Consider the following 27,106-nt stretch of genomic DNA (forward strand, 5'->3'; position numbering starts at 1 on the left):
TATCCATTATAAATCAAATATAATTTCATTTAAAGAAGCAATTTTAATTTCTAACGAATTATAATGTTTTGTATTAATTTTAATTCTCTGGTAATTTTCTCTACGCACAAAAAATACCACTAACAGTTAGCCGATGCGGTCACACTACATTTCCAAATCGAACCGCCATTTGTGTTGCATCTCGAAATCTGGAAAAAATTCGATCCAAGTGTTCTATGAGCTTCTGTTTTTTAATAATAATAAATAAATAAATTCGATAATCAACTGACACCAGAAAAGAGCGGAACACAATGTCGCAGTTCAATTTTGTGAGCGATTTGCAGAATGCTCTCATCATGGACGGCGAGACGCGCGGACCTGCGCCCAGGTGGAAGAAGAAGCTGGAGGCGTCTCTAAATGGAAGTGTGAATACCACTCGGTCGGTGCTATCCGTCTCGTACAACACCAGTTTCTCGGGTGTCCAGGCGCCCACGAAAACTCCGGGCAAGAGCAGCGAGGGCAAGACCAAGAAGTCCAACACCACGCCCTCTAAGACGCCAGGAGGCGGAGATCGCTTTATTCCGAATCGGGCGGCTACCAACTTTGAGTTAGCACACTTTCTGGTAAGGATTCCACTCATCCCTCCATCCCGCCCTGTAAGGGCATCCTTATTCCAGACCCCTTAAGAATTTATTGACCACCTGACCATCTATTAGGTGAACAAAGACTCCGGCGATAAGTCCGATGAGGAGAACGACAAGGCCACCTCGAGCAACAGCAACGAGAGCAATGTCCAGGCTTCGGCTCACAAGGGCGACCGGCAGAAACTCATCTCTGAAGTGGCCCAGGTCGGTGACTCCAAGGGCGGGCGCATTTTGTGCTACCAAAACAAGGCTCCCGCTGCTCCAGAAACACACAACAATCCCCTGAAGGTCGTGTACTCCATTAAGACACCCATATCCACAAAGAGTGGCTCACGCTATATACCCACCACATCCGAGAGGATTCTGGATGCACCTGATTTTATTAACGATTACTGTAGGTCGAAGAAAACTTTTCTTTTCTTTTTTTCTACTATTGATCTCTTCCAGATTTAAATCTTATGGATTGGAGTGCCGACAATATAGTGGCTGTGGCCTTGGGCAGTTGCGTCTATTTGTGGAACGCACAGACCGGAAATATCGAGCAGCTTACGGAGTTTGAGGAGGGCGACTACGCAGGCTCGCTATCGTGGATCCAGGAGGGGCAGATACTTGCCATCGGCAACAGCACCGGTGCCGTGGAGCTGTGGGACTGCTCCAAAGTGAAGCGTCTGCGAGTGATGGATGGACACAGTGCCCGAGTGGGATCCTTGGCCTGGAACTCATTCCTGGTTTCCTCTGGCAGCCGGGATGGCACCATTGTCCACCACGATGTGCGTGCACGTGAGCACAAGCTTTCCACATTGTCCGGACACACGCAGGAGGTTTGCGGCCTAAAGTGGTCCACGGATTTCAAGTATTTGGCTAGCGGAGGCAACGACAATCTGGTGAATGTTTGGTCGGCGGCCAGCGGTGGCGTGGGAACTGCCACCGATCCCTTGCACAAATTCAACGACCATCAAGCTGCAGTGCGTGCCTTGGCCTGGTGTCCCTGGCAACCAAGTACTCTAGCCTCTGGAGGCGGCACCGCCGATCGCTGCATCAAGTTCTGGAATGTGAACAATGGCACTTTAATGAAATCCGTGGACTCCAAGTCGCAGGTCTGTTCTCTGCTCTTTTCTCGCCACTACAAGGAGCTGATCTCTGCGCATGGTTTTGCTAACAACCAACTGACCATTTGGAAATACCCAACAATGGTGAAGCAAGCCGATTTGACTGGACACACGTCACGAGTTCTCCAGATGGCCATGTCTCCGGACGGCAGCACAGTGATCAGCGCCGGAGCTGATGAAACCCTGCGTCTTTGGAACTGCTTCGCTCCCGATCCGTTGGCGTCCAAGAAGGCAGTTTCGACCAGCAAGGGCAAACAGAGCGTGTTCCGACAGAGCATCCGTTGATATGCTCAGACCTTTAGAACTGTTTTTACCCCCTTGATTGCTAAGTTTAAGCTTCAATACTTACTACTGGTATGTTTTCCAGACTAGACAATTATTTCTTGAATGCATATCCAATTTTTATGTTCTCGTTTAATGTTTCGTACTTTGTAATTACGGATAAATCTCTGATTATGTGCCCCCGCCGACGATATATGAATAATTAAATTTTGTCAGTTACTTTTATTGCTTAGAGTTAAGTTTGTGTGCGTATAAATAAAATGCTTGACATTCTGCATCCTTGTATGCTTTATTTCGCTCTAAACATTTTGCGTTAACACAAGGAATTCTATTCGTTTCGGATTCCCACGTGCCGGGACAGTAAGTACATAAGGTTCCATTTCCTGGATGCATTTTGAGAACGTGTGTGTCTAGGAATAATATTGCATACAATTCTGGGGCAGAAAAGGCGTGCTTCTGGGGACATCGATATAACCACATCGGGAATTTAAGTTGTGTTAATCATAGGTATGTTTATGTTTAGTCTAAATCGTATGTACAGATTGGATGGGCATTCAGGCAACTGTCATGGGATTGCCACCGTTGTAGCTGACAAAATAGCGAGGATCACCAAAGCGATCGTACATCTGCAAGAACAAGAGGTTCGCAAGAAAAAAGCGGGTTAAATTAAAAATATTACAAAATTGTTAGGTACAAGAACAAAAGCCTCATTAAGCGATAAAATAAGCAAACAACATAGCAAGAACAAGTAAACAATAAAGGGGGGCATACTTTCAAGTCTAAATAGAGTTACAAACCTTCTTTTCAATCCATTACAACATCGAATTCAACATTTAATTTTTGTTTGCTAATTTTTTTTTGTAGAATAAAATATTTATTTTGCAACATTATTTCATTCAGTCAGAACATGAAAACATCAATTAGATTTAGCTAGCTTAGTACTACGGTTTATGATTCAATTTTGTATAATAGATTAGTTGGTCGATTCACGCACACGCGCACGCACATACAAAAATTACAAACATACAGAAACAGACACACACAAATACATACACATATACTCGTACGTAGGTAGAGAGAATTAGCAACAAACATCGAGTTTTACATTGGACACCTTAATATATTTTTAAATTGGTACAGTGCACGAAAGTACTTGGGAGAATATTGTATCTTTCTACGATTTGTTTGCAAAACTTCTTGTAAAAACCATGCATCAACTTGCACACTTTCTATCGAGTGATATACTATGTTGGTTCAATTTGTTTATGTTTTTGAGCGGGCTCTACTAAAACATAGATACCCTAAATAATGGGTGGATAATTTCATTACTTGCTGCTACCCTGCTGTTTGCTTTTTTCTTTTTCTTTTGTTTTTGATTCATATTTTTCTTCGTTTTTGTTTGTTTTTGTTTTTGGTTAACAATACATTGTGTTACAATAGAGTTTCTCAAGTGTAACAATATTTTTCTCGCTGAATACCAGTTCAGCTGGGTACTTCTCTTCTCCTCTCTTACTTAGTTTTTGAACATTTTGGAAGCTGGTGGTGGCCCATTTCAAATTGTGTCTTACGCTCTACGCGATCGCAGTGATCTTTTCTTGGTACATGTTCTTAAGCAGTGACGCTCACCTTCGTATCGTCTAGATCTTCGATATCGCTACTGTCGTAATCACTGTCCGGAGGCGTTACGGTCTCCGCTCCGCGCTTCTCCAGGATGTTCTGCATGCGCGACTTGTTCATGATGCACGCAAACTGGTAGGCCGTCAAGCCGGCGTAGGTGGCCGTTTCCAGGTTCAGCTTCTCGCACTCATCGAGCAGGAAGTTGGCCAGATCCTCGTTGCAGCCCTCGATCGCAATGTGCAGCGGTGTGCGGCCCGATTTTCCCTCCTGGCAATCAAAAATTGGCATCATTAGTAACTTGAAAATTTTATGCATTTCTGAGACTTACCCTGGCGTTAATGTCTGCTCCATGGGATACCAAAATGCGTAAGATATCAATGTGACCCGCCTCGGCGGCCAAATGCACACAGCGTTCTCCTGTAATAAAAGAATATAGAAGGTATTGGTTAGAAAGAGCATAGAGAGAGAGGTTTATTTCAGAGTTTAATTGGGGTTTTCAGTTAATTCCTATTATTTTTAAACTTTGTAATACTATTCCCACATTGGGGATCGAAAAAGCTTGATTTATGAATGAAACCCCAAAGCTTTTCCGCAGTAAAAAAAAAGCTGCATTCCGTTGTAAAACAAGTAGTGTTTTATAATGCGAACCAAAAAAGCTCTGATTACGACAATGACCAGTTGGGCGGCAAACGAGCGGCTCGAAGGGGATGGAACTGGGTGCCAAGTGGAGGCTTTTGCCTTATAAGACAATATGACAACCCGTTGACTTCGCAGGCGAGTATCTGTGTGCGCGATCACAAGGCATTGGTGTGCGTTGAAAAACCCAAGAAATTCCCACAATAAACCAGCAGCAATAACACAACAGCCAGCGCCAACAACAAAGACGAGAGTGACGAGGTACGGCAGGAAAAAAAAATACAATGAAATATACAATAAAATAAAAGTCAAACAGTTGGCGTTAAGTTAACAAACCAAATACAAAGTTGGCTTTTTGGTTTCTGCTTCGGCAACAAGTTTGCCCAAGTTCAAATTGGTTTATGCATATAGAAATCTGATATATGGACACACAAACACAAGTGTCTGAAATAATAATAAAATATTTGCAATAATTTAACTGACATTTGGGCAACAAAATTTATAGATAGAATTCTGATCATGTTTCTCTAATAGAATTTAAAAAGATATTCGCAGTTGAAAATACACACCCGTTTGCTATAAATAACATAATTAAAAAAACATAATTTAAGAAAATAAACTAACATTTAAAAGCCAGTTTTAGTTTTGCCTTTCTCTCATCTTGATTCTTCTTTGCCTTGCAAACGATTCTTCATCAATTCATTCTCGTATTTTCAGATCGATTCAAAGTTCGCATACATATAAAATAATAAAAACTACTGCTAAAAAAGACTGAAAACAAAGGTGAATTGTTTAGTCTCTGTTTGTTTTTGTATTCCATGCCTTCGCTTTTATGGCTTTATGATTAGTTGACGTAGTAGTTGTTGTTACTACTCTTGCCATATTTTCTACCCGGTTATTCAAAGTTTTTTTTTTTTTTATATTTTTTTTTCTGCTGGGCTACACGTGCTTTTGATTGACTTTCACACACAAACAGCAAACAGTTGGCACATTTGCATAAACCGCACACAGACTTACTTACAGGCCCAGACGGAGATTTCCGCTAGGAAACTGTTGTTGTCTTTAATCCGAGAACTAACTGTGGTAATATACTAACAATTCCAACCATGAGTCACTCGAAACAAACGAGGAGATAACCCCAGAAGAGCTCAGGAAAAACGAAAAAATAATCGACTGAGGTTATCAACGATTAAAAACCCAATTACGCACGGGAATTTAAAACCAAAAGAAAGCGGCCCAAGAAAGTCAACAGCTCTGCACAGTCCAGTTTTTTTTTTGTGTATGTGTATTTCTGTTTTTTTTTGTTGAATCTCGGCTTGAAAGCTTACAAAAGCAACAATTGTGTCACAAGATAAAAATAACGATGACCACACGGAGATTTTTAAGCTCGACTAACTAAAAGAGAAGCCGATGAGCTAGTAAAAGACAATCCTCATTGTTGTTGCCCCTTTAGCACAGCAACGTGCCAATCGTTAGCATACGATTAAATGGCCATGTATATAAAACGATATTAGGTATATTAATAGACAAACGGGCGGGCAGCAGTATAAAACATGAAATATGAAACACAAAAGTTTGTTTCAAACTTTGCTTTGCTCTGGGAATTCCCCCATCGACGGCCAAAAGGCTGCGTCACAAGATCACACGGCTAATAATCCCCAAGTCTTAGTCTGACACGTCTGCAGAAAGCGTTTAGAACACGGCCATAAATGCGCTGCTGATTGGCCAATAATTAGAAACATCTGAGATCGAAATCGTTTTATGCGGCCAATAAAGGTATCAAATTTGAACGTGGTCGTTTTGGTGTACCAGCGTTTAAAGTTTAAGTGTCACAATTATTTTTAGCATTTTCAAAAGACAGTTTTATTGGGGGAACACAACAGGCAAGTGAAACTAAAAAATTCAAAACAATGTTATCGGCATAGGAATATATTTAAAACTTAATGGTGTCACGACCAAAAGAGGCAATCTCAAACAAAATTCGAAGGAGATAATAGAAGGCAGAACTAGAATACTGTTGATAGAGAAGAATATCCTTATATGGGGTATATCTGAGTTACAACCCCATTGGAAAGTAATTACTGCAATGCCATTTGAGACGCAGCAATTAATGGCCATTATGAAATCGCCTAGAACTGCGCACTATGGGAAATTCTATTTGTGCGGCACTTGAAAACCCAAACAGTTTCACAAATGGCACCACCGCCCACTTGATCCGATCGCACCTCCAATCACCCCCACCCCGCCTTTCCATTCACCAACATCAACAACTCAACCCAACCCATTAGCCTGTACGATACGATGTCGTTACTATTTACACAGGCGGCTGAAATTTGAAATAAGAAAAAAAAAAAAAGAAAAGGCTAACGATATCGGCAACGACCTTATGAGAAAAACCCAACGGCGCAGTTAAGAGTACTCCACAAGTCACCCGAAGTCGCAAAGTTCATAAATTTATTGACAGCGCACAAATATTAAACGCAACGCTGTCTTCTCTTAATTTTAATTAATTGTGCTTATTGTTGGGGCAGAGTTTTGGAATTTCTACAACGGGTTTTTCGCTCATAACGTGCGGTGTAGCTTATTGTTTCAAATATTTATCTCTTGTATTCCCCGGTTTGCCAGCTTATTTGTCCTTCAGTTTGGGTCATTGTTTCATAATTATGGATACACATAAATACAATATATACACAAGTACGGCCATGCGCGGTTAATAATATTTGTAATATTTATTGGAGTGGGGAAATATCGAAAAGCTGTTTTGAGTTTTCCAAGCCAGCGCGTGCCAAAAGAAGTTACCAGGCCATCGGGGGAATTACCTGGCCCAAAACCCACAAAAAAAAAACACAACAAGACCCACAAGACATGGCCGATGAAATTAAAGCCAACTGTTCAAATACGACGGGCTTTGCAAATACACAAAAAAAAAAGATAAATATAAAGACAACAGCCAAAAGAGAAGAGAGAAAAGACAATATCAAATTAAATGCTATTTACCCCCAAAAACTTCTGGGCGCCGTTGGGCAATTGGTACACAATTGCCGTGTGTCGATGCGTTCGAACTTTCCCAGTGTGGAAATTAGCTTTAGTTAAGTGAAAAACCCAGGTAGCGCTCTACAGCCGGCCGCCAAATGAAGCGAAAACAAACAGCACAATTTAGCACAATTAAAGCCGTGGATTTTCCATGCCATGACGACGACGGCGACGACGACGACTGACTTGGCAATGAAAGTGTTTTGAAAGCAACTCGAGCCCAGCTCGAGCTCGAGCTCAACCCGGCTGGTTCCACCGCCCTCCGCCCGATCTACTACCACTATTACTACTATATAACGCTCGATCGTTATGTCAGCGGACTCGCCTTGTTGACTTTCTTTCGAGCCATGAATGCGAAATGCAAATAGCACCCAGCCAAAATCGGTTGGGGATCGTCGGCCACGTGTGGGTTTGCACTAAAAATGTAATAAGAGAAATAAGTGAAAAAGAAAACCCAGCCGCGCAATTAAGGCGCTAGCGAAATTTGGGGAAAAGCCCCAGGCCCAAAGAGGTCAACCATTGTTGGAAGAAGATCAGCGTTTGGTTGTTGTTTTTTTTTTCTTTTGTTTGTCAACTCAGTTGCACTTAGGATTTTCCGCAAGCGTCAGTTATTATTCATTGCGTTGCTTTAACTTCCGTCACTTGTTTTCAATTTTTGCAATTAGCATGAGCTCATTGAAAGTATCTGGTATTGTTCTTTCAGCGCTACTCACTGCTATTTGTTTACCTTGCAAAAAGTAGTAGGAATCATGTTTAATCACTTAAAATCTATTAGATGGCTCATGTATCGCAATTGATTGCCAGTACTTCCATGTCAATAAACTCTGATGTCTTAATAAGGATAAATCTACTTCTGAGATCACTTTGTTTAAATCTGACATTCGATGATCAATGAAATGATCTAAACCCAAAATGGGAAGTACACATTTCCGTTTTCAAAACGAATCTAACCTTGTCCGCTTGTACTTTAATGTGAATAAACTCCGAAGCATATGAGCATTTGAACTCTGCCAAATGTGATTTCTTTAAGTTATCAGTTAGCAATCCATAAAAACCAAAAAATACATAAGTAAATGTTCCAGCCTTGTCGTCATCTCTTGGTGTGAATAAACCCTTAGATCTTGAAATTTTGCTACGTAGCTACATTCGCGCCAAACCCAAGCGGATTAAGTTAATTTCAGATTTTTAATAAGGAAATGATGAAGCGATTTAAGCTGGAAGTGGGATATCATAGTGTTACGAGAGTCTAGATTTAACCTTGTGCATATGACTAACTTGTTGTTGTTTATGGGTGCAACAGACAAGCCTCGATGTAAAAGTCATTGATTGTCGTCGTCGGATTCCAGAATGTCGTAGATCTCGATTAAAATTAATGCCCGAAACGGGTTTGCGATGCTGTAAGACTGATTAAAGTTGATCAATTTGATTGGTCTTTCTACTACTACTACTACTACTTCTTGCAGCTGGAAGTCGAAGGTTCAAGTTATTCGCTTATGAAAATCCCAGTGACGATAAGCGTATGTATTTCTTTCCATATTTCCTTTTATTTTATGCGGTCATTTAAAAGGTTTTTCAGAATTTGCGTCAACTCACGATTTAACAGCGGGTTTCTACGGTTCTCAGCTAAAGTTCTTCAAACACGAGACCTTTGCGGCACATATGGCAGCGAGATCCCCAGTAAATAGAGTAACATTCGGAGTGGTAAAACCTGGGCACTGATAATAGCCAGTTATCTACGTGAATGCGAAAAGGGGGCGACGAGGACGTTTAGGAGCGCAATTCGGTGAACGTAGAGAGTGTCGTATAATCGCACAGTAAACGACCACCTATGGGGTTTTCCTCGCAGCTGATAACGCACGATTTCCAGTTACCAATGTCTGCTGACGATCGAACACCGATGGACATATCTCGTTTGCTTTTTTTTTTTATAGTGTGCCGGCTTATCAGGCGGGGAAGTACGGGAGTGACTGCTTCTAATTGTGATTTCAGTTGCCAGGCCACAGATTTCATGGGGTTCTTCTTCGCTTAAGCAAAGATATCCATTCGCAACGTAACAAATGGCATACACATGCAAGGCAAATGTGCTGTTCTGAAATTCCCTTGCTTGGTTAACCCAACATTTGTTTATTGCTCATCTAAAAGACCGATAAGAGCAGAAACTCTGCTTGCTGTCTTCGGCATTCCCTTGGGGAAATTTCTACATTATTTATTGGATTAATTGCAAAATCAGCAGCAGGATTTTTTGGAAATCCAAAAAAAAACCCAGCTTGATACGGCTTCAAAACGTCACTGATCCCTAATGCGACAGTAGTTCATTTTTTCTGATAACTTAATCACAATCCAGCCATTTGCGCTGTTTATTATCAACAGTGGGAATTTCTGGCACTCCTGGTTAACCAACCAAAGGCCAAAGCCCACGAAGTTGTCAAGCGATCCGAACTGGCAAAAGGACGTCCTTATACTATTTATAGAGCCTGTGCCGTGTCCTCGTCCTCGGGAGCCTTGCGTGCGTTTATTTATATAATGGCAGTCCATTTCCCAGTTGCGTGTCGGGCGCGTTAATGATGCCCAAAAATGGATTATGGCCAAGAAACGGGCGGTTGGTTGGTCGACCTCTAAACATTTGGCCATAATTACTATTGTGGGGATTTCCGAAAAAGTACAGAAGTATTTGTTTCTGCGGGCGGAGAAGGGTGCCACTGTGCCCTCGATAACGAACCTTTCCCAATTTCCGTTATTGTCTGCGCCTTTAATCGCTCTAATGCGCTATCATTATTCTCTATTGATATTATTTGTTTTGTATTTTCAGCATTCTTTTAAAGTCTGCTCTTGCTTGGCTCTCGGCCAAATGTTGAAAATGTGTCCTATTTTCGTCACTAGTGCCTAAATACATTTTCAGTAGCATTTAATTTAGAAGGGAATGTCTTAAAGTTTTAAATAGAGTTGGAATGTCTTTCGAAATGTTGAATAAAAAACAAATAAAATTCGCTTTTTCTTAGGAAGAAACAATTTGTCAATAAGCGACTTATTAGTACTATTTAATCTGAAAGTATGTTTTTCATCCCGATTGCTGACGTCAATTGCTGGATTACATTGCATTTGGACCACATATTCGAAGGGCCTTGTGTTTACTTAGCTATCGTCATCAATAGTGATCTACACACAGAACTGGCCCGGTGTCCCGCGCTTCGAATATTTAAAATTGCTTTCGAATTTATTGCTGTGGCAGTGGGAAAACCCAGAGGTTTCGAATAGGCGAAATGCTCAAAAGCGTCTGAACGTCTCGTTTCTTGTTGCTTTGTTGCTTGTCTTTAATAGTTTTTGTCGGAAATGTCTGCGCTGCTGCTTTTGGCTAGCCAAAGAAATACATTATGTGGCTTGTGTATGAGCGGGTTATATATAGCATATGCATGTATCTACATATGTACATATATCCACGATATGGGGAGCAGCTGTTTTGTGGAGCTTCAAACCGGTTGGCACTGCTTAAAGCTGGCAAACGGGTAGAAAAAAAATGTTTGTTCACCAAAAATGTTTGCCACTCACGAATTCGGATTTTATTTTTGGCAAGGTTATACATAGGAAAAAAATCAGCGGCAGAAAGGCCAATAGAAATCGATTAAACAAACGAAAGGTCAAAAACAAATAACTTCGGTTTTGCAACACTTTCCGACAAGTTTATTAACCTTTTTGGAGGAGTCCAATCGTTAATTACAACACTTTTACTTTCCATTCAATGAAAAATCAATAATATTCGAGAGCTTGAGTTTTTATTAATGGTAGCAATTGAAAGTTCGGTAAACAATTCATTTAATTGAAATAAACTACCAAATAAACGGATTGTGCTACCAAAATCTTGGCGAGCAGATACAGTGTGCCACAAATTATGAATTATAAATATACGTTCTGATTTAGAACCCTTCCTGTGCTCCTCCACACATGTTATGCAATGAGTGTGGGTGGCACCCCCACATCCCAGAGGCATTGGAATCGATAATTCGATTTCTGGTCCGCGTATACAGAGCAAAATCAAATAAGGAAACAAATGTTAATTATGAGACACGCCTGTCCTTACGTGTGGAAAATAAATTCCATTTCAATTATTTCCTCGATGCATTCGAAATTAAGACGCAGTGGTAAGACAGAGCAAATACATGAATTTCCATTTCGAAATGAGCTTATGTAAATGTGTATTTCAGATTCCACATCCAGCAAACAAATAAATATTTACCTATCCTTGTGTAAAATTGTTTTTTTTTTTATACTTTGCTGACGTCTGAAACTTTGCAAATGTTCTGCTTCTGTGCGTTCTGTGCTTTTCGTTTATTTTGGTTAATCAATAACGCAAATGAACAAGGAACAGGGAGGGGGCTTGCTTTTTTTTTAAACGTTTTGACGAGCGAAAATTTCAAGCGAAATGTTTCGGGGAGGCCAATGTATTTTTGGCATCTGCTCAAAGGCGTCTATATAGCCCATAACCATATGTACGTCTATAACGTACATATATACAATGTGTACTATATGGCAGACGACAATGTCTCGCAGTTTGGCTAGCCGTTGGCGGGACACCATTTATATCATATATGTATATGTTCATATATAGAGCTTTATATAATTGGTACATTTTTGGCACAGATTCATATTCTTAATGATAAATGCCTGAAAATGCTGGGCCAAAAATATTCACTTTACTAGAACGGAAAAATTCCTACAAGTTTGCGAGACAAATAGCTCGTGATTTCCATACCCAAGCAATAATATATTGCTATCTATACGAAATTGTGGAATCAGTAATATTAACTAATTATTATTGCTTGAGTGCGGTATATGTAACTAGCACTTTACTTACCATCGTAGTTGCGAATCTCCAGATCGGCGGGCAGGCAGGCGTAGCTCAGGGAACTGACCGCTTTGTCGTTGGATCGGTGTCCATATTGTCGGTGGGCCTCATGGATTTCCGTGGCGCCGAACTTCTCTGTCAAGGCACGGACGCACTGTTTCTCTCCGGCGATGCAGGAAAGATGCAGAGCTGTGTTTCCATGACGATCGCGCACCGTGGGCTATTCAAATGAGTAATGGGAATCTTTTGTTACAAATATAAATACTTAAATTAGCTTTTGTTAGAAAATCAAGATGATATGACATTACATTCGTCAATAGGGGATTAAGCTAGATTTTACAAATATGCAAATATCTAAATCTTCTTATTCGATCTTTGTTGAATATTACCTCAGCTCCGGCGAGTAAAAGTATCCTCATGATGTTCGGCTGGGCAGTAAGAGCGGCCAGATGAAGGGGTGTCTGGGCCACATCGTTCTGGATGTTGAGCAGGCACGGATGAGGAGCCATGCGAATCAGGGCGGCCACCACGTCCACTGATCCCGAAATACAGGCCAGGTGCAAAGGTCTGAAATGAGAGAGAGAGAGCAAAAAAAACAACATGAATTTGTGGGTTTCTTTTACCTGGCGATCGAACACCCGCACTTTCTTTCCTTCCTGTACACTTGTCGCCGTTCATGTGGCGGCGTAAAAACCCAAGTAAGTTAAGTAGAGGTAAAGTAATGTGAAGAAAGAAGAGGTGCCCCGAAAAACCTGTTCCCGTACCTGCCCACATACCAGGAAAACCCCAAAGCCTGACTAAAACACATGTGTCAGTCGCGTTTCTCGCCTCAGACAATCGTCTTTGAGTGATTCACGAAACTCTCCCCTTAGCTCGCTTGGTGGTCATCAGTGCAACGCGGCGTTGTCTTTGTTATTTTGGGAAATTTTAGGATTCTCATCGGAAATACGGCACGTATAAGTTCATAGAAATTCGGAAATGATTCAAAGACTGTGCTTATAAATCTTTAATCGTGAATTGTCAATGAGTATGTTAAATTGATTTTTAAGAGCATGAAGACCTAAATTCTAATAAAGATTTTTTTTTGGCGATTGTGACAGTCTAAATATAATCAATCGTTTCCAATTTCAAAAAATACCGTCCAATTGTATAAAATATTTAAAATATAAAGTTCTTATGATTGCTAGTCTAAGAATAAGCATGGGAAAGTTTTTAAAGTGACCTAGAGATAAGGCGCTAAAATGTTTAAATCATACTTGGGAATTTCCCCACATTAAAAATACACATTCGAAGTTATCTATAAATGTGGTTTGCACATATATAAATAATTTGAAAGTCTAGAATAAAGTGACATTTCCTGAGATTCTATAATGTTTACTTACGTGTCGCCGTCGTCGTTTTGTTGATAGAACTGCTCCCAGGCGTTCATGATATTAATGCTGCTGGGCGGAGCGGATGATGTTGCTCCCGATCCCGAAGGATTCGCGTTCGCCGTGCTGGCTGTGGAGGATTGAACCTTGCTGCGACCGGTGATTTGGGTGCTGCTGCTCTGGCCGAGATTGTTAAGCTGTTCGCCGCGACTGACCAAATGGCTTTCGACGGTCCATTGTGGGATGCCTGTGTCCGCGCTGTGTTTGAGTCGCATTGAATCGGCGGTGGCAGTGGTGGTGTCCTGGTGCTCCTCCTCTTTCTCCTGCTCCTCCTGATCCTCTTCTTCGTCGATAATACCGGAATCGAGGACAACGGGCTGTTCCTTTTGGGGTGCCGACTCCTGCTGATCCTTATCCTGTTCCTCGCTATCGGGGACTATCTCCTCGCTGAAGATCTGCGAGGATTGCGGGCCGGAGATGAAGCCCGAATCACTGGTTTCGTTTGGCACGGCAAATTCCTTTTGCTTGTTAATGGCGGCCGTTTGATCTTGTGTTTTGCCGCCAATTTTACCGCTAGTGGCTAGTGAGGACGAGGGGTTAGCCGCGTTTGAGGGGGCGCGCTGCTCAACACTGGCAGCGCTGCAGCTGCAGTCACTTGTTGCTGTTGCCTTTGTTGCTGCCTCCGCTGCTTTTGTTGGGCTCGGCATTTTCGTGCTTTTCCTCTCTCAGTTGGGCTAAAATATATGTATATATGTTATATATATACTCCTGTCGTTTTGAACTTTGCTTTTGAGCCCAGTCTCTCAAACACACACACATACACACGCACAGTAAGCGCTCACCTCGGTGGTGCGAGTGAAACAAACATATAGGCTCCAGCGAACAAGTGAAAACGCAATAATTTTTGTAGATTAAAGGCAATTTATGGACTTATGTACAAGTGTAGCCGCAGAAAAATAAAAATTACGGTTTCACACTGGTTGAAAATTTTAGATTTTTCCATTTGCCAATGTCTTATTTGCCTCTTCACGGTTGTTTCACCCGCACACACCCACAATCACACTGAGGTAGATTTTTTATCTCCCTTTTCACACAGCTTCCTTTTCGCTTTTTATTTTCTGCACATGTTCTGGGTTTAAACCCCAGCACTATTTTCTATGGATTTCTCACTACCTTGCTGGTTAATTGTCTTGCGAAGCTGTCTTTAAAACGCGTATTTATGGTTTAAATGTTTGTAATCTGCAATTCGCATAGTACCCGGACGCACGTCTGCTTTCTTTCACGTTTCGATAGCGAATGAAATTGAGGGAGCGCGCTGATATGTATATATTTATATGGCAGTCTATACTATAAAGCCCCGTTTGCACTAAGAGTTATCACGAAATGAAGAGTCTCGATTTTAAATTTTCTTTACTTAGAAAACTGTTAATTGAAAAAAATCTATTTTTTCATATTTGCCCAAAAAAAATAAAATTCTAGACTTGAAAAGACCGAAGTGAAAACGTTTGCCTTAATATATCGACGATGGAGTGTGTAATCGGGGCTTAAATCAGTTTTACATGTGTGCGAGGGAGACCATAGGGTTGCCAGATAGTAGGGAGAGCGCCAAGTTAAAATCTCCCAACAACAAAATGAGCAGCTAAATGGTCAGCTGCAACAAAAGCAACCACAGCAGCGATGCGTTTATTTATACTTCTTACTCTCTGATTGTGTGATTGTTTAGTTCCTCGAGCGAAGCCACTTGATGTTGATGCTCGGCGTCCTACGGTTGAAATGCGTATGACGGCGAGGCGGACAAATATCTGGGAAATCACCCGCTGACCGAGAACGGAAATGAAATGCAGGATTCTTTCTTCGGTTTTTCACAGGTCAGCTTCGATTGAAACCTCGACCAATTCTGAATTTCATGGGATATTCTGAGCGACCGATTTGTCATACACTCTCCTTCTGGGATTTTTTAACACTCAATCACATTTTATCGCCAATTCATGAAATATTATATATACGATTATTTTGGTTTTTACAAGGTTGTATTGATTAAAAAATTATCTGAATCCAAGAAATTTAGAGGGGCTTTACAAGATTATCAGATTCTTACCATAAAACCTGTGTTTACGGTCACAAGTAGTTTCGAAAGTTTTTGCTCGCTTTTTTAATTTAAAATTTAAAATTCCGCCTCTCGTAGTTGTAAAGTTATTTATTATAACAAATAGGTTATTAAAAAATCGGACTTGTTTCCTAAAATTTTGATTAAATTGCTGGGAATTTGTAAATTACTCTTCAGTTTTAGGGGTTTGGTCATTTCCTTGTCGGGTTTTGCTTTTTGCTTTTGTATGACTTAATTAAATTATTCTTTAAAATTTAAATTCTTCGGCTTCCGATTGAATTTCTTGAATTATTATTTATCAGGCGTTCGTTTTTCTATTAAAAACAAGTGTTTGGTGCCAATCTGATAAATTTATTAAGGTATATAAACTTTTTAAATATTTTGTTAATTTCTAATTATTTGTTTGCTATAACATAAACTTTTATCGTTTTATTAAAACTGTTTTGCTATTCTCGTTATTATAAAATCCAAATATTCATTAAATGTTTTTCTAACAAAATTACGCAACAAAAATGTGACCTGCTAATAAAATTATAGTAGTGTTTTTTAATGTTTATTAATATTAACCAATTACTTTATCGCCCAATTTAAAAATTGCGGGTGATAACAGATGATTTTAAGAGCAGGTAAAACAACAAAAATTAAGTTGGCAGCACTTACCGGCCAATAAGTCAATTGCACAAAATCTTAAACGCAGGACCAGAAATATTTTGCAAAGGACGTCAAGGAATGCTGAGAAGGATGAACACTTTTAGTGGTCAAAAGCTGGCGGCTGTGGTCAAGGAGCTGGAGAACTTTGCTCCGACTTCTTGGGCAGAGAAGTGGGACAATGTGGGACTCCTGATCGAACCGCACCGCGAAAAACAAATCAAGAAAATACTATTAACTAACGATTTAACCGAGCCCGTAGTGAAAGAAGCGCTAGAGAAGGAGGCGGAGCTCATAATCAGCTATCATCCGCCAATTTTCAAGCCCCTGACCAGGATTACGCAGTCACATTGGAAGGAGCGCGTGGTGGCAGCATGCTTGGCCAACGATATAGCCTTGTACTCGCCCCACACGGCGTGGGATAAGAAGAGTGGTGGCGTCAACGACTGGCTATCTAAGGCAGTGAATATCATCAGCATCCGCCCTCTGGAACCGGAGTTGGGTGCTCCTCCGGGTACCGGATCCGGTAGATATATAGAAACCAAAATGGAGCTTTCCCAGGTGGTGGAGTCTCTGCAAAAGCGCATTAGAAACAGCGTGCACGTTGCTCTAGCTGTGGGCCACACCCCCAAGACACTCATCCAATCCGTCGGCATTTGTGCCGGCTCTGGAGCATCTCTGCTGAAGGGTATCCAAGCGGATCTTATCATTACCGGCGAAATGTCCCATCACGAAGTTCTGGAGTTTACTCACAACAATACCACCGTTCTTCTCTGCAATCATAGTAATTCAGAAAGGGGTTTTCTCCATGAGTTTTGCCCTATATTGGCCAAATCTTTAAATGAAGAATGCCTGGTATTTGTATCTGAAGTGGACAAGGATCCTCTGGTCACCGTGGCTAGCGATATAAACAAAGAACTAAGCGCATTTGTTGACGTCTACAAGAGCACATCAAAATAACTTTGATCTTATAAGCATTTTTTGTTTAACAATGCATTTTCTGGCGCATCCATAAAGGTTACAAATAAACTAAAGGATTTAACTTTCTTAACTTCTAGACTTGATCCAGCTTAAACTTGCCGCCCTTGCTGGCGGCGTCGTTTCGATTAAGTTGGTAGAGCAGGCGCTGCTCCAGATGTTTCACTGCAGCCACTGTCAGCACCAAAGTATCGTGCTTCAGCATAGAATAGACGTTCAAGCCAAAGGTTGGCATCAGGTTGACATAGCCCAGATCATCGCTAGCCTGGCAAATATTGGCGGGGAACATATGGTCTCTGAGAAAAACAGAATCAGTATCAATTTACATATTATATGTTCACCTACAAGCAGAACTCACTCGTCTACAATCAAAACAGAAGGTCCCCAATTCCGTTCGGCGATTAAATCCTTAAGGAACTCTGCATCTCCGGTGGGTATGTCCACATTATCGATGATGTGCAGATCATCCTGGGCCAGCTTAACACTCAGCGTGGAGGTCAATCCTAAAACCCTCTTATAGAAGGGCAGCATGTAAAAATGGGTCGTAGGCGACCTGGGTCCGTGCACTACGCCGCCGCCCTTCAGCATGGGCGAACGGAGGGAACCGTGGCGGGCACGACCACCTCCCTTTTGGGGCCACGGCTTCCGACCACCACCGCGCACCTCCGCTCGAGTTTTGGTGTGCGCCATGCTTACATAACGATACTTGCTCTGCCACTCCACATTCTCCTGTATGATGTCCACGCGCGGCTGGGCGGCAAAGACATCCGGATGCAGTTCAATCAGGCCAACCTTTCGCTCCGCCACAGCATCCGTGTTCTCAATCCATGCCTGGCGCGCCGTGTTCCTGCTCACCGGCAAGCAATCTGTGTAATCTTGCGGCAGAATAAGGGGTGATCTTGTGGCCGGAGGTGCGCCCACTGTCGCAGCGGCTTCGGTCACCACATTGCCGTGGTTGCCGCTGCGGCTGAAAGTCCTTGCTACGGGATAAAGCACCTGCCTGGATGTTTTTAAAATATTGTTCAACATTTTACTTTGCAGGCGGTAAGGTCTATCGATAGGCTAGATTAAACATGGGCACCTCAACGCCGTATATCGATTACTTGGTGAATACTGAGGCTACACCGTGACACGAAAAATGTATGTGCACCCATTTCTCACTGTGCGGCAGTTCACATAGTGACGAAACGCACCGACAATATGTGCGACTACTTTATGTATCCACAGAATTAAAAATTTTATATTTTGGGGTCTTAAGGGATCATTTTAAAATAAACCTTTATAATAGTGAAAGCTTAGCTAGAAAATAGTGAAGAAATAAGTAAAGATATATTTGAAAAATGAACAGGTAGAAGGGAGAGTTTTGACGCTGTAAACAGGATTAGGATTGACTTCTTGGCATAGTTTTGATTTAACAAATTTTAGTTTAGTCAAGCAACAATCTGCTGAGATAAGAAAAGGGGAGAAATAAATAAATCAAAGCAATTTAATTCGGCCATATCAGCAAGGCTTGTGAAAATGTTTTAAATGTTGGTTCTTATATAGACTTTTTAATCAGTTTTTCTCCTAAATTAATAGACTTTGCAATTCCGCAATAAATTTGAGATTATAAACAATATATCATATGCAATAGCTGTACTATTTATTAACTTGGTGGTAACCAAAAATATTCAGGGACAGTTTTCTGATTCTTCTTTTAAAGAGGCTTAAAGATCAGCTGCAGTACCTGTGTTTCTGAGGTACGAGAATCGTGTAAATCCTATTTAATGAGTATCCCGGCTTCTCGGAAAAAATATACGCAGGTAATCCGCTTCTAAAATTCGTAGGTAGCCGAACCTGTTCTATAAATACCAAGACTGGCTAAATATGCGTTCAGTTGCAGTTTTATCCTCAAAGACGATTCATCATATACTCTTACTCCAGTATCGCTAAAGAAGCTAAAAGTGTTTTCAAAATGAAATTCTTGGTGAGTGTTTTTAAAGTTAATGCAAGACAACAGATTCTTTAATATTTTTGGGTCTTTAGATTTTCTGTCTGATTGCTCTGTTTGCCATAGCCTCGGCGCGTCCCCAGTTCGGATTCGGCGGATTTGGTGGCGGGCTTGAGCAGCAGCAACAGCAGGGCGGTTTTGGACAAGGATTCGGTGGTTTCGGTTCCTTTGGACAGCAGCAACAGCAGGAAAGTTTTGGCGGAAATGGAAACTTTGGTCAGCAGCAACAAGAGTTTGGTGGTTTCGGCGGTTTTTACGGTTAAATACTAATGAACTGATAATTTGTCTTATATGTAAATTTATTAAAAAACTAAATGGAAATCTACCTAACGTGTGCTTTGAAATTCTGTGTAGTTTAAATGTGGGTCAAGCTGATTTTTTGATCTGCTTAATTGGTTACTGCGACATCACAAGCATTAATATATACATCATATTTTTATTCAAAATATTTATTATTCAAAATTTTGTTCTGGTCTCCAGTAGCGCACTTTAAGTAATTATGATTGGGAATTTTTTCGAAAAAATATATATAAATATATAAATATAAATATATATATTCAATGAAACTCTCAATCATAACTACCGCACAATTTTATAGAATCCATTGGCACTGGTACATGGACAGTAACTGACCCCCTGCTCCTTGATCTCCGCCATCTCCTGTCCTGGGTTTTGAGAATCGTTATGACAATATGTGTGTTTCGGGACTTCTGCCAAGCTGCAACTTTCTTTCTGAAACCGGAAACTGGAGTCATATAGGACTCTAACCTCACCATCGTAGATTTCTTTGGGGGCACATAGACAGCGGGTAGGATCTTCAGATTTTAGAATGGGAACGTCTTTATCATGGTAAGAATGGGTACTACAAGTACAGTCTGCACCCGCGGAATCATTGGCCTTTGGTATTTGGGATTTTCTATTCCAAATGAAAAATCCGCTACGCTTTGAGGGTTTTTTACTGCTATCTTCCTTACTTTTTTCATTTCTAGCATTGGCTGGTTTTTTATCAATATCCCTTTGCGATTCTTTTTCTAAGTTTTCATTCTGCTGCCGCTTGTTGTTTGTTTTGAAACAGAGAAGCCCTCCTGATTTTGTTGATCGAGGGGATTTACTTTCTTTTTGCTTGGACTTTTCCTGGGAATTTTCCGTTCCTTGAATACATGCGAGTTCCCTTGATTTTGAAGCGCCTGCCTCTTTCTTTTTTTCTGGGGGACAACTAGATTTTGAAGGAGCATTTTCTTTAGGTTCGCGATGAATCTTATTCTTTTTTCTAAAACAGCTAAATCCACTCGATTTAGAATGATTTTTTTCATTTATCTTTATTTTTGTTTCCTGATCAGATTCATTGTCATTTTTCGGAGGCTTTAAACAAGAACTAAATATGGAAGATTTAGATTTCTTTCTTTCCGTATCTTTTTCTTCTATCAATTCGTCACTTTTGCAACCGCATGGAAGGTCAAGAATTTGAGATTCTATTTCAGTTATGCAAGCAGAGGAATATGTCAATAAAAGGGGGTTGTCTTCAGTTTGAGCAACGAATGGGCACTCTTCAGCACATTTCAGAGACTTGTTTTTTTCTTCCTCTTTGAATTTTTCGAAATTTTTCAAAATATGCTTATCGTAGCTGGTTAAAATGGGATCTGTTACTAAGGGGTTATCTCTGTGTTTGGCATAAACCGGTGCTGGTATATCAGGGGGTATGCAGACTGTTCTTAGTATTAAGTTTTCCTTGGATTTGTGCATTTTTTTTGCTTCAGCGCTACGCAAATTACAGTGCCTATGAATGGCCTGACGATCCCTTTTAAGAGGGACATAGTTCTTGCATGAATTGCAGATTCTATTTTCAATTTGATCTATATAGTAATTATCGGATTTTCCACTTCTTTGGCGACTTCTATTCTTGGGAATTTTCTTGCATTTACGAAGATCGGTGAAGAGAACTCGATGGCGGTAAGGACAATCTTCAAAACAAGAATCTGAATCGTAGCTTATATCGCACTGATCCTTTTCAGAAGCCATTGCCATCCTTTCATCTATCTGACAACAGTCAGCGTCTTTTAGTCTATCTGGGCATTTTGGATTATTACATTTATCAATATCATTAGTTTTTTGGTGCTTTTTACAGCTTTTGGTGCTTGATTCTGTATCTTTTTTGCTCTGTAACTTCATATTTCTTTGTTCCTTTTGAAAATTTCCATGACCTGTTGCTTTTCTTTCGCTATATTCTGTCTGCCTTTCCGAAGTACCTTCATATTCATTTGGAACCCTATAAGTACCACGTTTATCAGAACAATATGCGTTACAGGACAAATCTTTCATATATTCCTTCTCCTTTTGTTTGAGAACAGGTTCTTCAAATCTATCCGGACATTTTGGATTCTCACAGACTTGATATGTTTGCTTTTGAGGAATATTTTGGTACCGCTGCCTATTATAACAATTCTCATCGAATTCATATTCTGGGACTGGATTTTTTCCATAGACTTTTGGGTTTTTTTCATTTTGCGATGATTGTCTTGCAGAACTGAATTTACCCGACTTACCATCCCCATATCCATATTCATTCCATGTCCTGTTCATTGTTTTTGTACTTTTACAAAATTCATTTCCACACTTCTTTTCCGACGAGCATTTTTTATCGTTTGTTGGATATTTATTTCGATCCTTATTTAAACCTGCTTTAGCAGTACATTCTGAATTCTTACAAATATGCCCTTTTGTGCTTTTTTCAACATTGTCCGTCCAGTATATAGTTCTATTTTGTAGAGAATGCTTATCTTTTTGCGAAGTTACTTTAGATTTTAAATTATCTGGGCAGTTTGGATTGGCGCAGGTTGTAGTCCCAGCCCCAGTGTTCCTTCGATTTTTTTGATTCGGAGATGATCTCAGATTAGGACAATCTTCAAGACATGAATTTTTCCCGATCTCGTTTTGTGGGTAGTTTTGTAGTTGTGCTCTTCTGGGCGAAGAAATCTTTGAAAAGTTTTCATCATTTTTCGCTTCTCTATATGTTTGATGTGTGACGGGACTATTTGCATTTGTAAATAAAGCACAATCGTCTTCGTTTGTGATTCCATGTCTTTGTACCATTTTATTTGGGCATTGTGAATTGCTGCAAACATCCTCTTTAATGTCTATCTTCTTGGAATATCTATCTGTTCTACCCGAACACTTCGGATTCGAGTGAAATTCTGAATCATTTGTAGCTTGAAATGGTTGACGATTATTTCTAGAGTGAACTACTTGTTCCTCCCTTCTGTGTCTATTTAATACGGTAAGTCGTGGACCTCCTTGCTTAATTTCACCTTGATTGGAAAAGTTTGGCCTTGTAGGGCAATTCGGTGAACACTGCGCAGTTTGGAAATAATTTTTAGTCATTTGGCTCCTAGGATGATTAGAACAAACTCGATTTCCAGAGTGATCTACAGACACGCTTTCATCTGGATTTTGCGAAAGTATTTTTCTGTCGGGCCATTCGCAATGTTCTTGTTGATATAATGCTTCATCGGTCTGATGGCTATGAGAATTTCTGTAAAAATTCATTTCAGGATTGTTTGTGTAGTCCAAAGAAGGATCTATGAAATTCTGACAGCCTTTTCCTTGTTCAGATCTAGCTGTCTCGTTTATAATTGTTTTCTTCTCGGAACAATATGGATTGCCGCAAAAGCCTTCGTAATTATAAGCGTTGCCACTCCTTTGAAAAGTTTCATTTAAAACACAATCCGGGTCGCACTCTGGTTGGTAATTTTCTTTTGAGTAATGTCGAGCACTATGTGCTTTGGGGTAATTTGGATTTTCCCCCGACCTGGGAAATTGACCGCCTGATTCACAAAAGGGGTTATCACATGCTTGTGTATGATTTTCATAGTTTCTGGCTCTATTAGGTATTGTTTCACCTGTACAATATTGATCGCTGACTTGGAAGGTTACTATTCCTCCATTGTTTTCAACTGGGGAATGCTCTGGTTGCTTGCTGATTTCTGAATTAAGTGCAGTGCCATTTTCCCTTCCCTTTTGCGTATTAAGACATTCGTAATTGTAGGCGATGCCACCCTTTTGAAAAGTTTCAGTTAAAACACAATCCGGGTCGCACTCTGGTTTGTAATTTGGGTAATGTTGAGCACTATGTGCTTTGGGGTAATTTGGATTTTCCAACGACCTGGGCAATTGACCGCCTGATTCACAAAAGGGGTTATCACAAGCTTGTGTATGATCTTCATAGTTTCTTCCTCTATTGGGTGTTGTTTCACCTGTACAGTATTGATCGCTTACTTGGAAGGTTACTATTCCTCGATTGTTTTCAACTGGGGAATGCTCAGATTGTTTGCTACTTTCTGAATTAAGTGCAGTGCCATTTACTCTTTCCTTTTGCGTATCAAGACATTCAGGATTGCCCCTCGGCTGGATTTCCATTTGACCAGCTCTATTTGAATTGGGGTCATCATTTTGACTGTTCCATGATTTAAAGTAATCTAAAGCATATGGACAAGTTGAATTGTTACATATTTGTAAAGGCGCTTGGACACCACTTCTTTCATTAGGTACATAAGTTTCTGGGCGGTCCTGTAAAGTTTTTCCTCCATTTCTTTGTTCATTGTCTGGATCATTTATACTTGGACAAGGACAATATGGACTTTGGCTTGTTACATTGGGAGCTTGTCTTTCTGAATTTGAGGTATTTTTTGAAACCGGGCGATATGGTGATTCCATTTTTGGTTGGCCTGTCGGAACATTCTGTTGATAGTCCTCCATCTGGGGAGTATTTCTACTGCACTGGGGATTTAAACAGAATCTATTAAAACTCTGGTTTATGCTTTGATTTTTATAGTCCGCCGTTGGGTAATGGCTTTGTCCTTGGCTACCGGTTACAAATTTGGTGGGTTCGTTAAAGGGTTTCTGGGTTCGATATGGTTGACTTTTTCGTTCGCATATTTCCTTCGGGTAATCATATTCTGCTTGTCTAGATGTTCCCATATTAGTATATGGTCCATTTCCCGAGGAACCATTATTAAAAGAGTCCTGAAGTATCCTTCCATTAATTGTGTTGCCTTGATAAATTTCATTATTTTTGAAAGGCTCTTGGCCAGGAAAATATGTATAGGAATTAGATGAATAAATATTCGATGGGTTTCCGTTTCCGTTTGAAGCACCTCTTACACTGTAAGCAAACTTATGACCGAAATTCGTTGGCCTTTCATTATAGTGGATTTGTTGAGAGGTATCCTCGTTGAAGGAGTATTGATTTTGGAAAGGACCAACAGGCTGACCAAATGCTTCTCTTTCCATACGGAATGGTTTTCGCTGGTGAGAATAAGGTTTTGCGCCTTCTTCATCTGCTGTCTTTGAATTTCCGAATCCTTTTCTTGAATTTATTTGCTTTTGCAGACCGGCCACAGTTTTTTGAAGAATATTTAAAATTTCCATCACGTCACAATTGTCAGTTTGGGATAAACCTCGTTTGAGGATTTTATCTTTACTTACTGACTTGCTTATTTCATCTTGATTCTTTGCATCTGATCTTTTGCATTGGCAATTTTCACACACTTGGCTTTTTGTTGTAGGTTTCTTTGCAGATCTTTTTCTAGAACTAGTTCTACTGCAACAACTGCAACTTCTACTACTTTTTCGTTTTTTCGTACTTATTAGTTTCTTTTTTTTCGGAGCAGTCACTTTGGGCAACAAAGTTTCTGAGCTGGATTGTACTAGACGTTCTTGGTCTTCCTGGGATTCAATTATTTGGGATTTTGTTTTTTGTTGCTTGAATTCAACTTCATTTAGTGGTTGGGACTGAAAATTAGTTTTATCCGATTTCGTTTGTTCAAAACTTTCCTGATTACGTTGCTTTTCTTGATTTTTAGGTTCTGCTGATTTTGATTGTACTTCCTGGGCTTGACCTTCGTGTGATTCAACCAAACGGGAATTGGATGTTGCTGTTCTTCCTGTCTTAGATATTTTCGATCTTGGTTGCTCTTGATTAAATTCTTGAACTTGTTGCCTGGGCTGTGCATAATTATGTGACATGTTCTGATAGTTGGCTTCATTTCCGTGAAGTCCTTCCAAAAACAGAGTAGATGTCTGAGTTACTGCCACAATGCATTTGGGCGTGGTAGGATATCTATATCCATTTCCCATTTCAAAGGAACCACGGAATGAATCTTCATTACCATCAGATCGTCTTGGGGCTTTTGCTGAAATAAGCAATTAACTAATTAGGCAGACTGTTTTAAGAGAGTATATGCAAAAGGTACCTTGTCTATGGGATCTCCTATTCATGTGATTATAATTGGGTTGTGTATCGTGCCTTTTTCTTGGAGTATCTGAGTCCTCCTGATCGCAGTAGGAATATTCATTAGTTGTAGTTTGATACGAATTTGAAGAATTTTGTCCATACGGTTTAACGTCTTCTTGATATATATTTTGTTTTCCACATTTACCACGGAACATCATATCTTCGCATCCCCCCTTATTATTGCGATGAACAAAGTTTTCTAACGAAACTTGCCTTGGGTTTGTAGGTAATTTATTTCTTCCATAAAATTCCTTTGGGGTCTCAATTAAAGAATCGTACGGGACATCTAAGTAATTACGGCCCTGACACTTCAATGGCCTTTCTTTTACTTTTTTCCTTTCATATTGGGAGTTGAATAACTTTCTTTGAATTTCCCGGTCTTGATCTAGATTTTTGTTTTGGCGCACTGGTACGTTTTCATAAGTTCTACTGGCCATATATTCTTGGACTTCCGAATTGCTGGGCATTTTGAATCTCCACTTGGTATCTACATTTGTAGGTGGCTTGCTTACCTTTTCTATTTTGTTTAAATGATCATACCGACTTGGTATCTTTACTTCGTACTCAGACCCCATTTCAATTTCCGTTTCCGAGGGACTATAACCACCATAGTCCTTGTAAGTTGGTCCTGAAATGTGTTGATTACATCTACAAAAATCCGTAGAGTTTCCGCTACTTCTTGATGGAGTTTTGGAAACCTTTCGCTGTGGCTTATATTCCTCCCCGCTGTTGACCCTCTTCTTCAATTTCTGAAATCCCTCTGGAGCTGGAGATTTCATATCTTCAGTATAATTCCTTGTCACATCTTCGCTAATTGTCTGGGTTTCGGCCACCGAAACCGCTTTGTTTTTCTTAAAGCGTTTTCTAGCCTTCTTTTCGATAGTGCACTGACAGGAATTATCCGACTTCAGGGGCGTATTAAGTTGATGATCATAAGGGGTACGATTGAGAATCGAACAATTGATAATCTCGTCCAGCGATCCTTTAGAAACCTTTTTCAGTTCCTCTTTAGCTCTGCTGATGTTAAGTTGCCACGTGGATGGGTAATTGCTGGTACTATTTCGCGATCGAGAGCTGCCCCTGGAATGTTCTTTGGTTTTCAAACTGTGACCACTTAATGCCCGGTTGTCCTCTGAAAAGAGTAGAGTAGGTCAGCCCTTTACTCATGTGATATACTCAGCATCTATAAATATACCACTTGGCTTCAGTTTCCCCCACAAAAGTGAGTCCCTCGATTGAAGCTCACATCCTGGCAGATTTCCTGCCGTCTTTCTCTCCCGCAAAACTCTAAGTGGACTGGATGCCAAAATCCTGTGCAGTTTCAGTGCTGCTCTCGACGAGGATCTCTCCTGATCTCTATCACCATGATCCAGGACCGATTCGGTTAAAACCTTGCCTCCACTAACGCTTTTGGCTAAGGCTCGTCGCAGGAGGATTTGCTGAGCAGTGCGACGCCTTTTGGCTAGGCCAGTCATTTCTAAGGAATGAAGTTCAAGAACGGAAGCTCAGAGGTTCAGTTACATTGTTGGGTTTATCTGACAGATAGAAAAAAGCAACCGCACTGGAATAAATAAACGAAGGAGG

At 40.4% G+C, this 27,106-nt stretch overlaps 6 protein-coding genes across 11 annotated transcripts; 3 read left to right on the plus strand and 3 right to left on the minus strand.

Moving 5' to 3' along the window:
- The first annotated feature begins 145 nt into the window (after positions 1-145).
- On the plus strand, positions 146-2,287 carry fzy (fizzy). The gene is made up of 3 exons (NM_058153.4): positions 146-602; positions 696-1,017; positions 1,071-2,287. Exons 1-3 carry the CDS (start codon positions 291-293, stop codon positions 2,015-2,017), a joined length of 1,581 nt encoding a protein of 526 aa, NP_477501.1. The 5' UTR covers positions 146-290; the 3' UTR covers positions 2,018-2,287.
- On the minus strand, positions 2,226-15,397 carry cact (cactus). 5 transcript variants are annotated; one of them, NM_057594.4, is made up of 7 exons: positions 14,684-14,815; positions 13,523-14,244; positions 12,530-12,707; positions 12,150-12,360; positions 3,960-4,048; positions 3,641-3,898; positions 2,226-2,640 (listed from the first exon to the last, which is right to left on the minus strand). In NM_057594.4, the coding sequence occupies exons 2-7, from the start codon at positions 14,215-14,217 to the stop codon at positions 2,569-2,571; spliced, it is 1,503 nt and encodes a 500-aa protein (NP_476942.1). In that variant the 5' UTR covers positions 14,218-14,244; positions 14,684-14,815; the 3' UTR covers positions 2,226-2,568. The 5 variants fall into 5 exon arrangements, with proteins under 5 accessions (NP_476942.1, NP_001260496.1, NP_723960.1 ...); NM_001273567.1 differs by lacking the exon at positions 14,684-14,815 and adding an exon at positions 15,211-15,397 and having other exon boundaries at positions 2,287-2,640; NM_165152.2 differs by lacking the exon at positions 14,684-14,815 and adding an exon at positions 15,211-15,291 and having other exon boundaries at positions 2,287-2,640.
- An 861-nt stretch (positions 15,398-16,258) lies between these two features.
- On the plus strand, positions 16,259-17,321 carry CG4278 (uncharacterized protein). The gene has a single exon (NM_135946.3). It carries the CDS (start codon positions 16,347-16,349, stop codon positions 17,223-17,225), a length of 879 nt encoding a protein of 292 aa, NP_609790.1. The 5' UTR covers positions 16,259-16,346; the 3' UTR covers positions 17,226-17,321.
- mRpL4 (mitochondrial ribosomal protein L4) lies at positions 17,249-18,322 on the minus strand. Its single transcript, NM_080200.3, has 2 exons — positions 17,602-18,322; positions 17,249-17,539 (listed from the first exon to the last, which is right to left on the minus strand). Exons 1-2 carry the CDS (start codon positions 18,270-18,272, stop codon positions 17,320-17,322), a joined length of 891 nt encoding a protein of 296 aa, NP_524939.1. The 5' UTR covers positions 18,273-18,322; the 3' UTR covers positions 17,249-17,319.
- Positions 18,323-19,114: 792 nt separating this feature from the next.
- On the plus strand, positions 19,115-19,711 carry CG4440 (uncharacterized protein). Of its 2 annotated transcripts, none has more exons than NM_001273568.1 (2): positions 19,115-19,209; positions 19,269-19,711. In NM_001273568.1, the coding sequence occupies exons 1-2, from the start codon at positions 19,198-19,200 to the stop codon at positions 19,494-19,496; spliced, it is 240 nt and encodes a 79-aa protein (NP_001260497.1). In that variant the 5' UTR covers positions 19,115-19,197; the 3' UTR covers positions 19,497-19,711. The 2 variants fall into 2 exon arrangements, with proteins under 2 accessions (NP_001260497.1, NP_652577.1); NM_144320.3 differs by having other exon boundaries at positions 19,269-19,557.
- Positions 19,712-19,749: 38 nt separating this feature from the next.
- Positions 19,750-27,075, minus strand: CG31817 (uncharacterized protein). Its single transcript, NM_165153.3, has 3 exons — positions 26,718-27,075; positions 25,482-26,654; positions 19,750-25,421 (listed from the first exon to the last, which is right to left on the minus strand). Exons 1-3 carry the CDS (start codon positions 26,995-26,997, stop codon positions 19,813-19,815), a joined length of 7,062 nt encoding a protein of 2,353 aa, NP_723962.2. The 5' UTR covers positions 26,998-27,075; the 3' UTR covers positions 19,750-19,812.
- Positions 27,076-27,106: the final 31 nt, after the last annotated feature.

The sequence above is a fragment of the Drosophila melanogaster genome, chromosome 2L, assembly GCF_000001215.4.
Source record: "Drosophila melanogaster chromosome 2L".
Lineage (NCBI taxonomy): Eukaryota > Metazoa > Arthropoda > Insecta > Diptera > Drosophilidae > Drosophila > Drosophila melanogaster.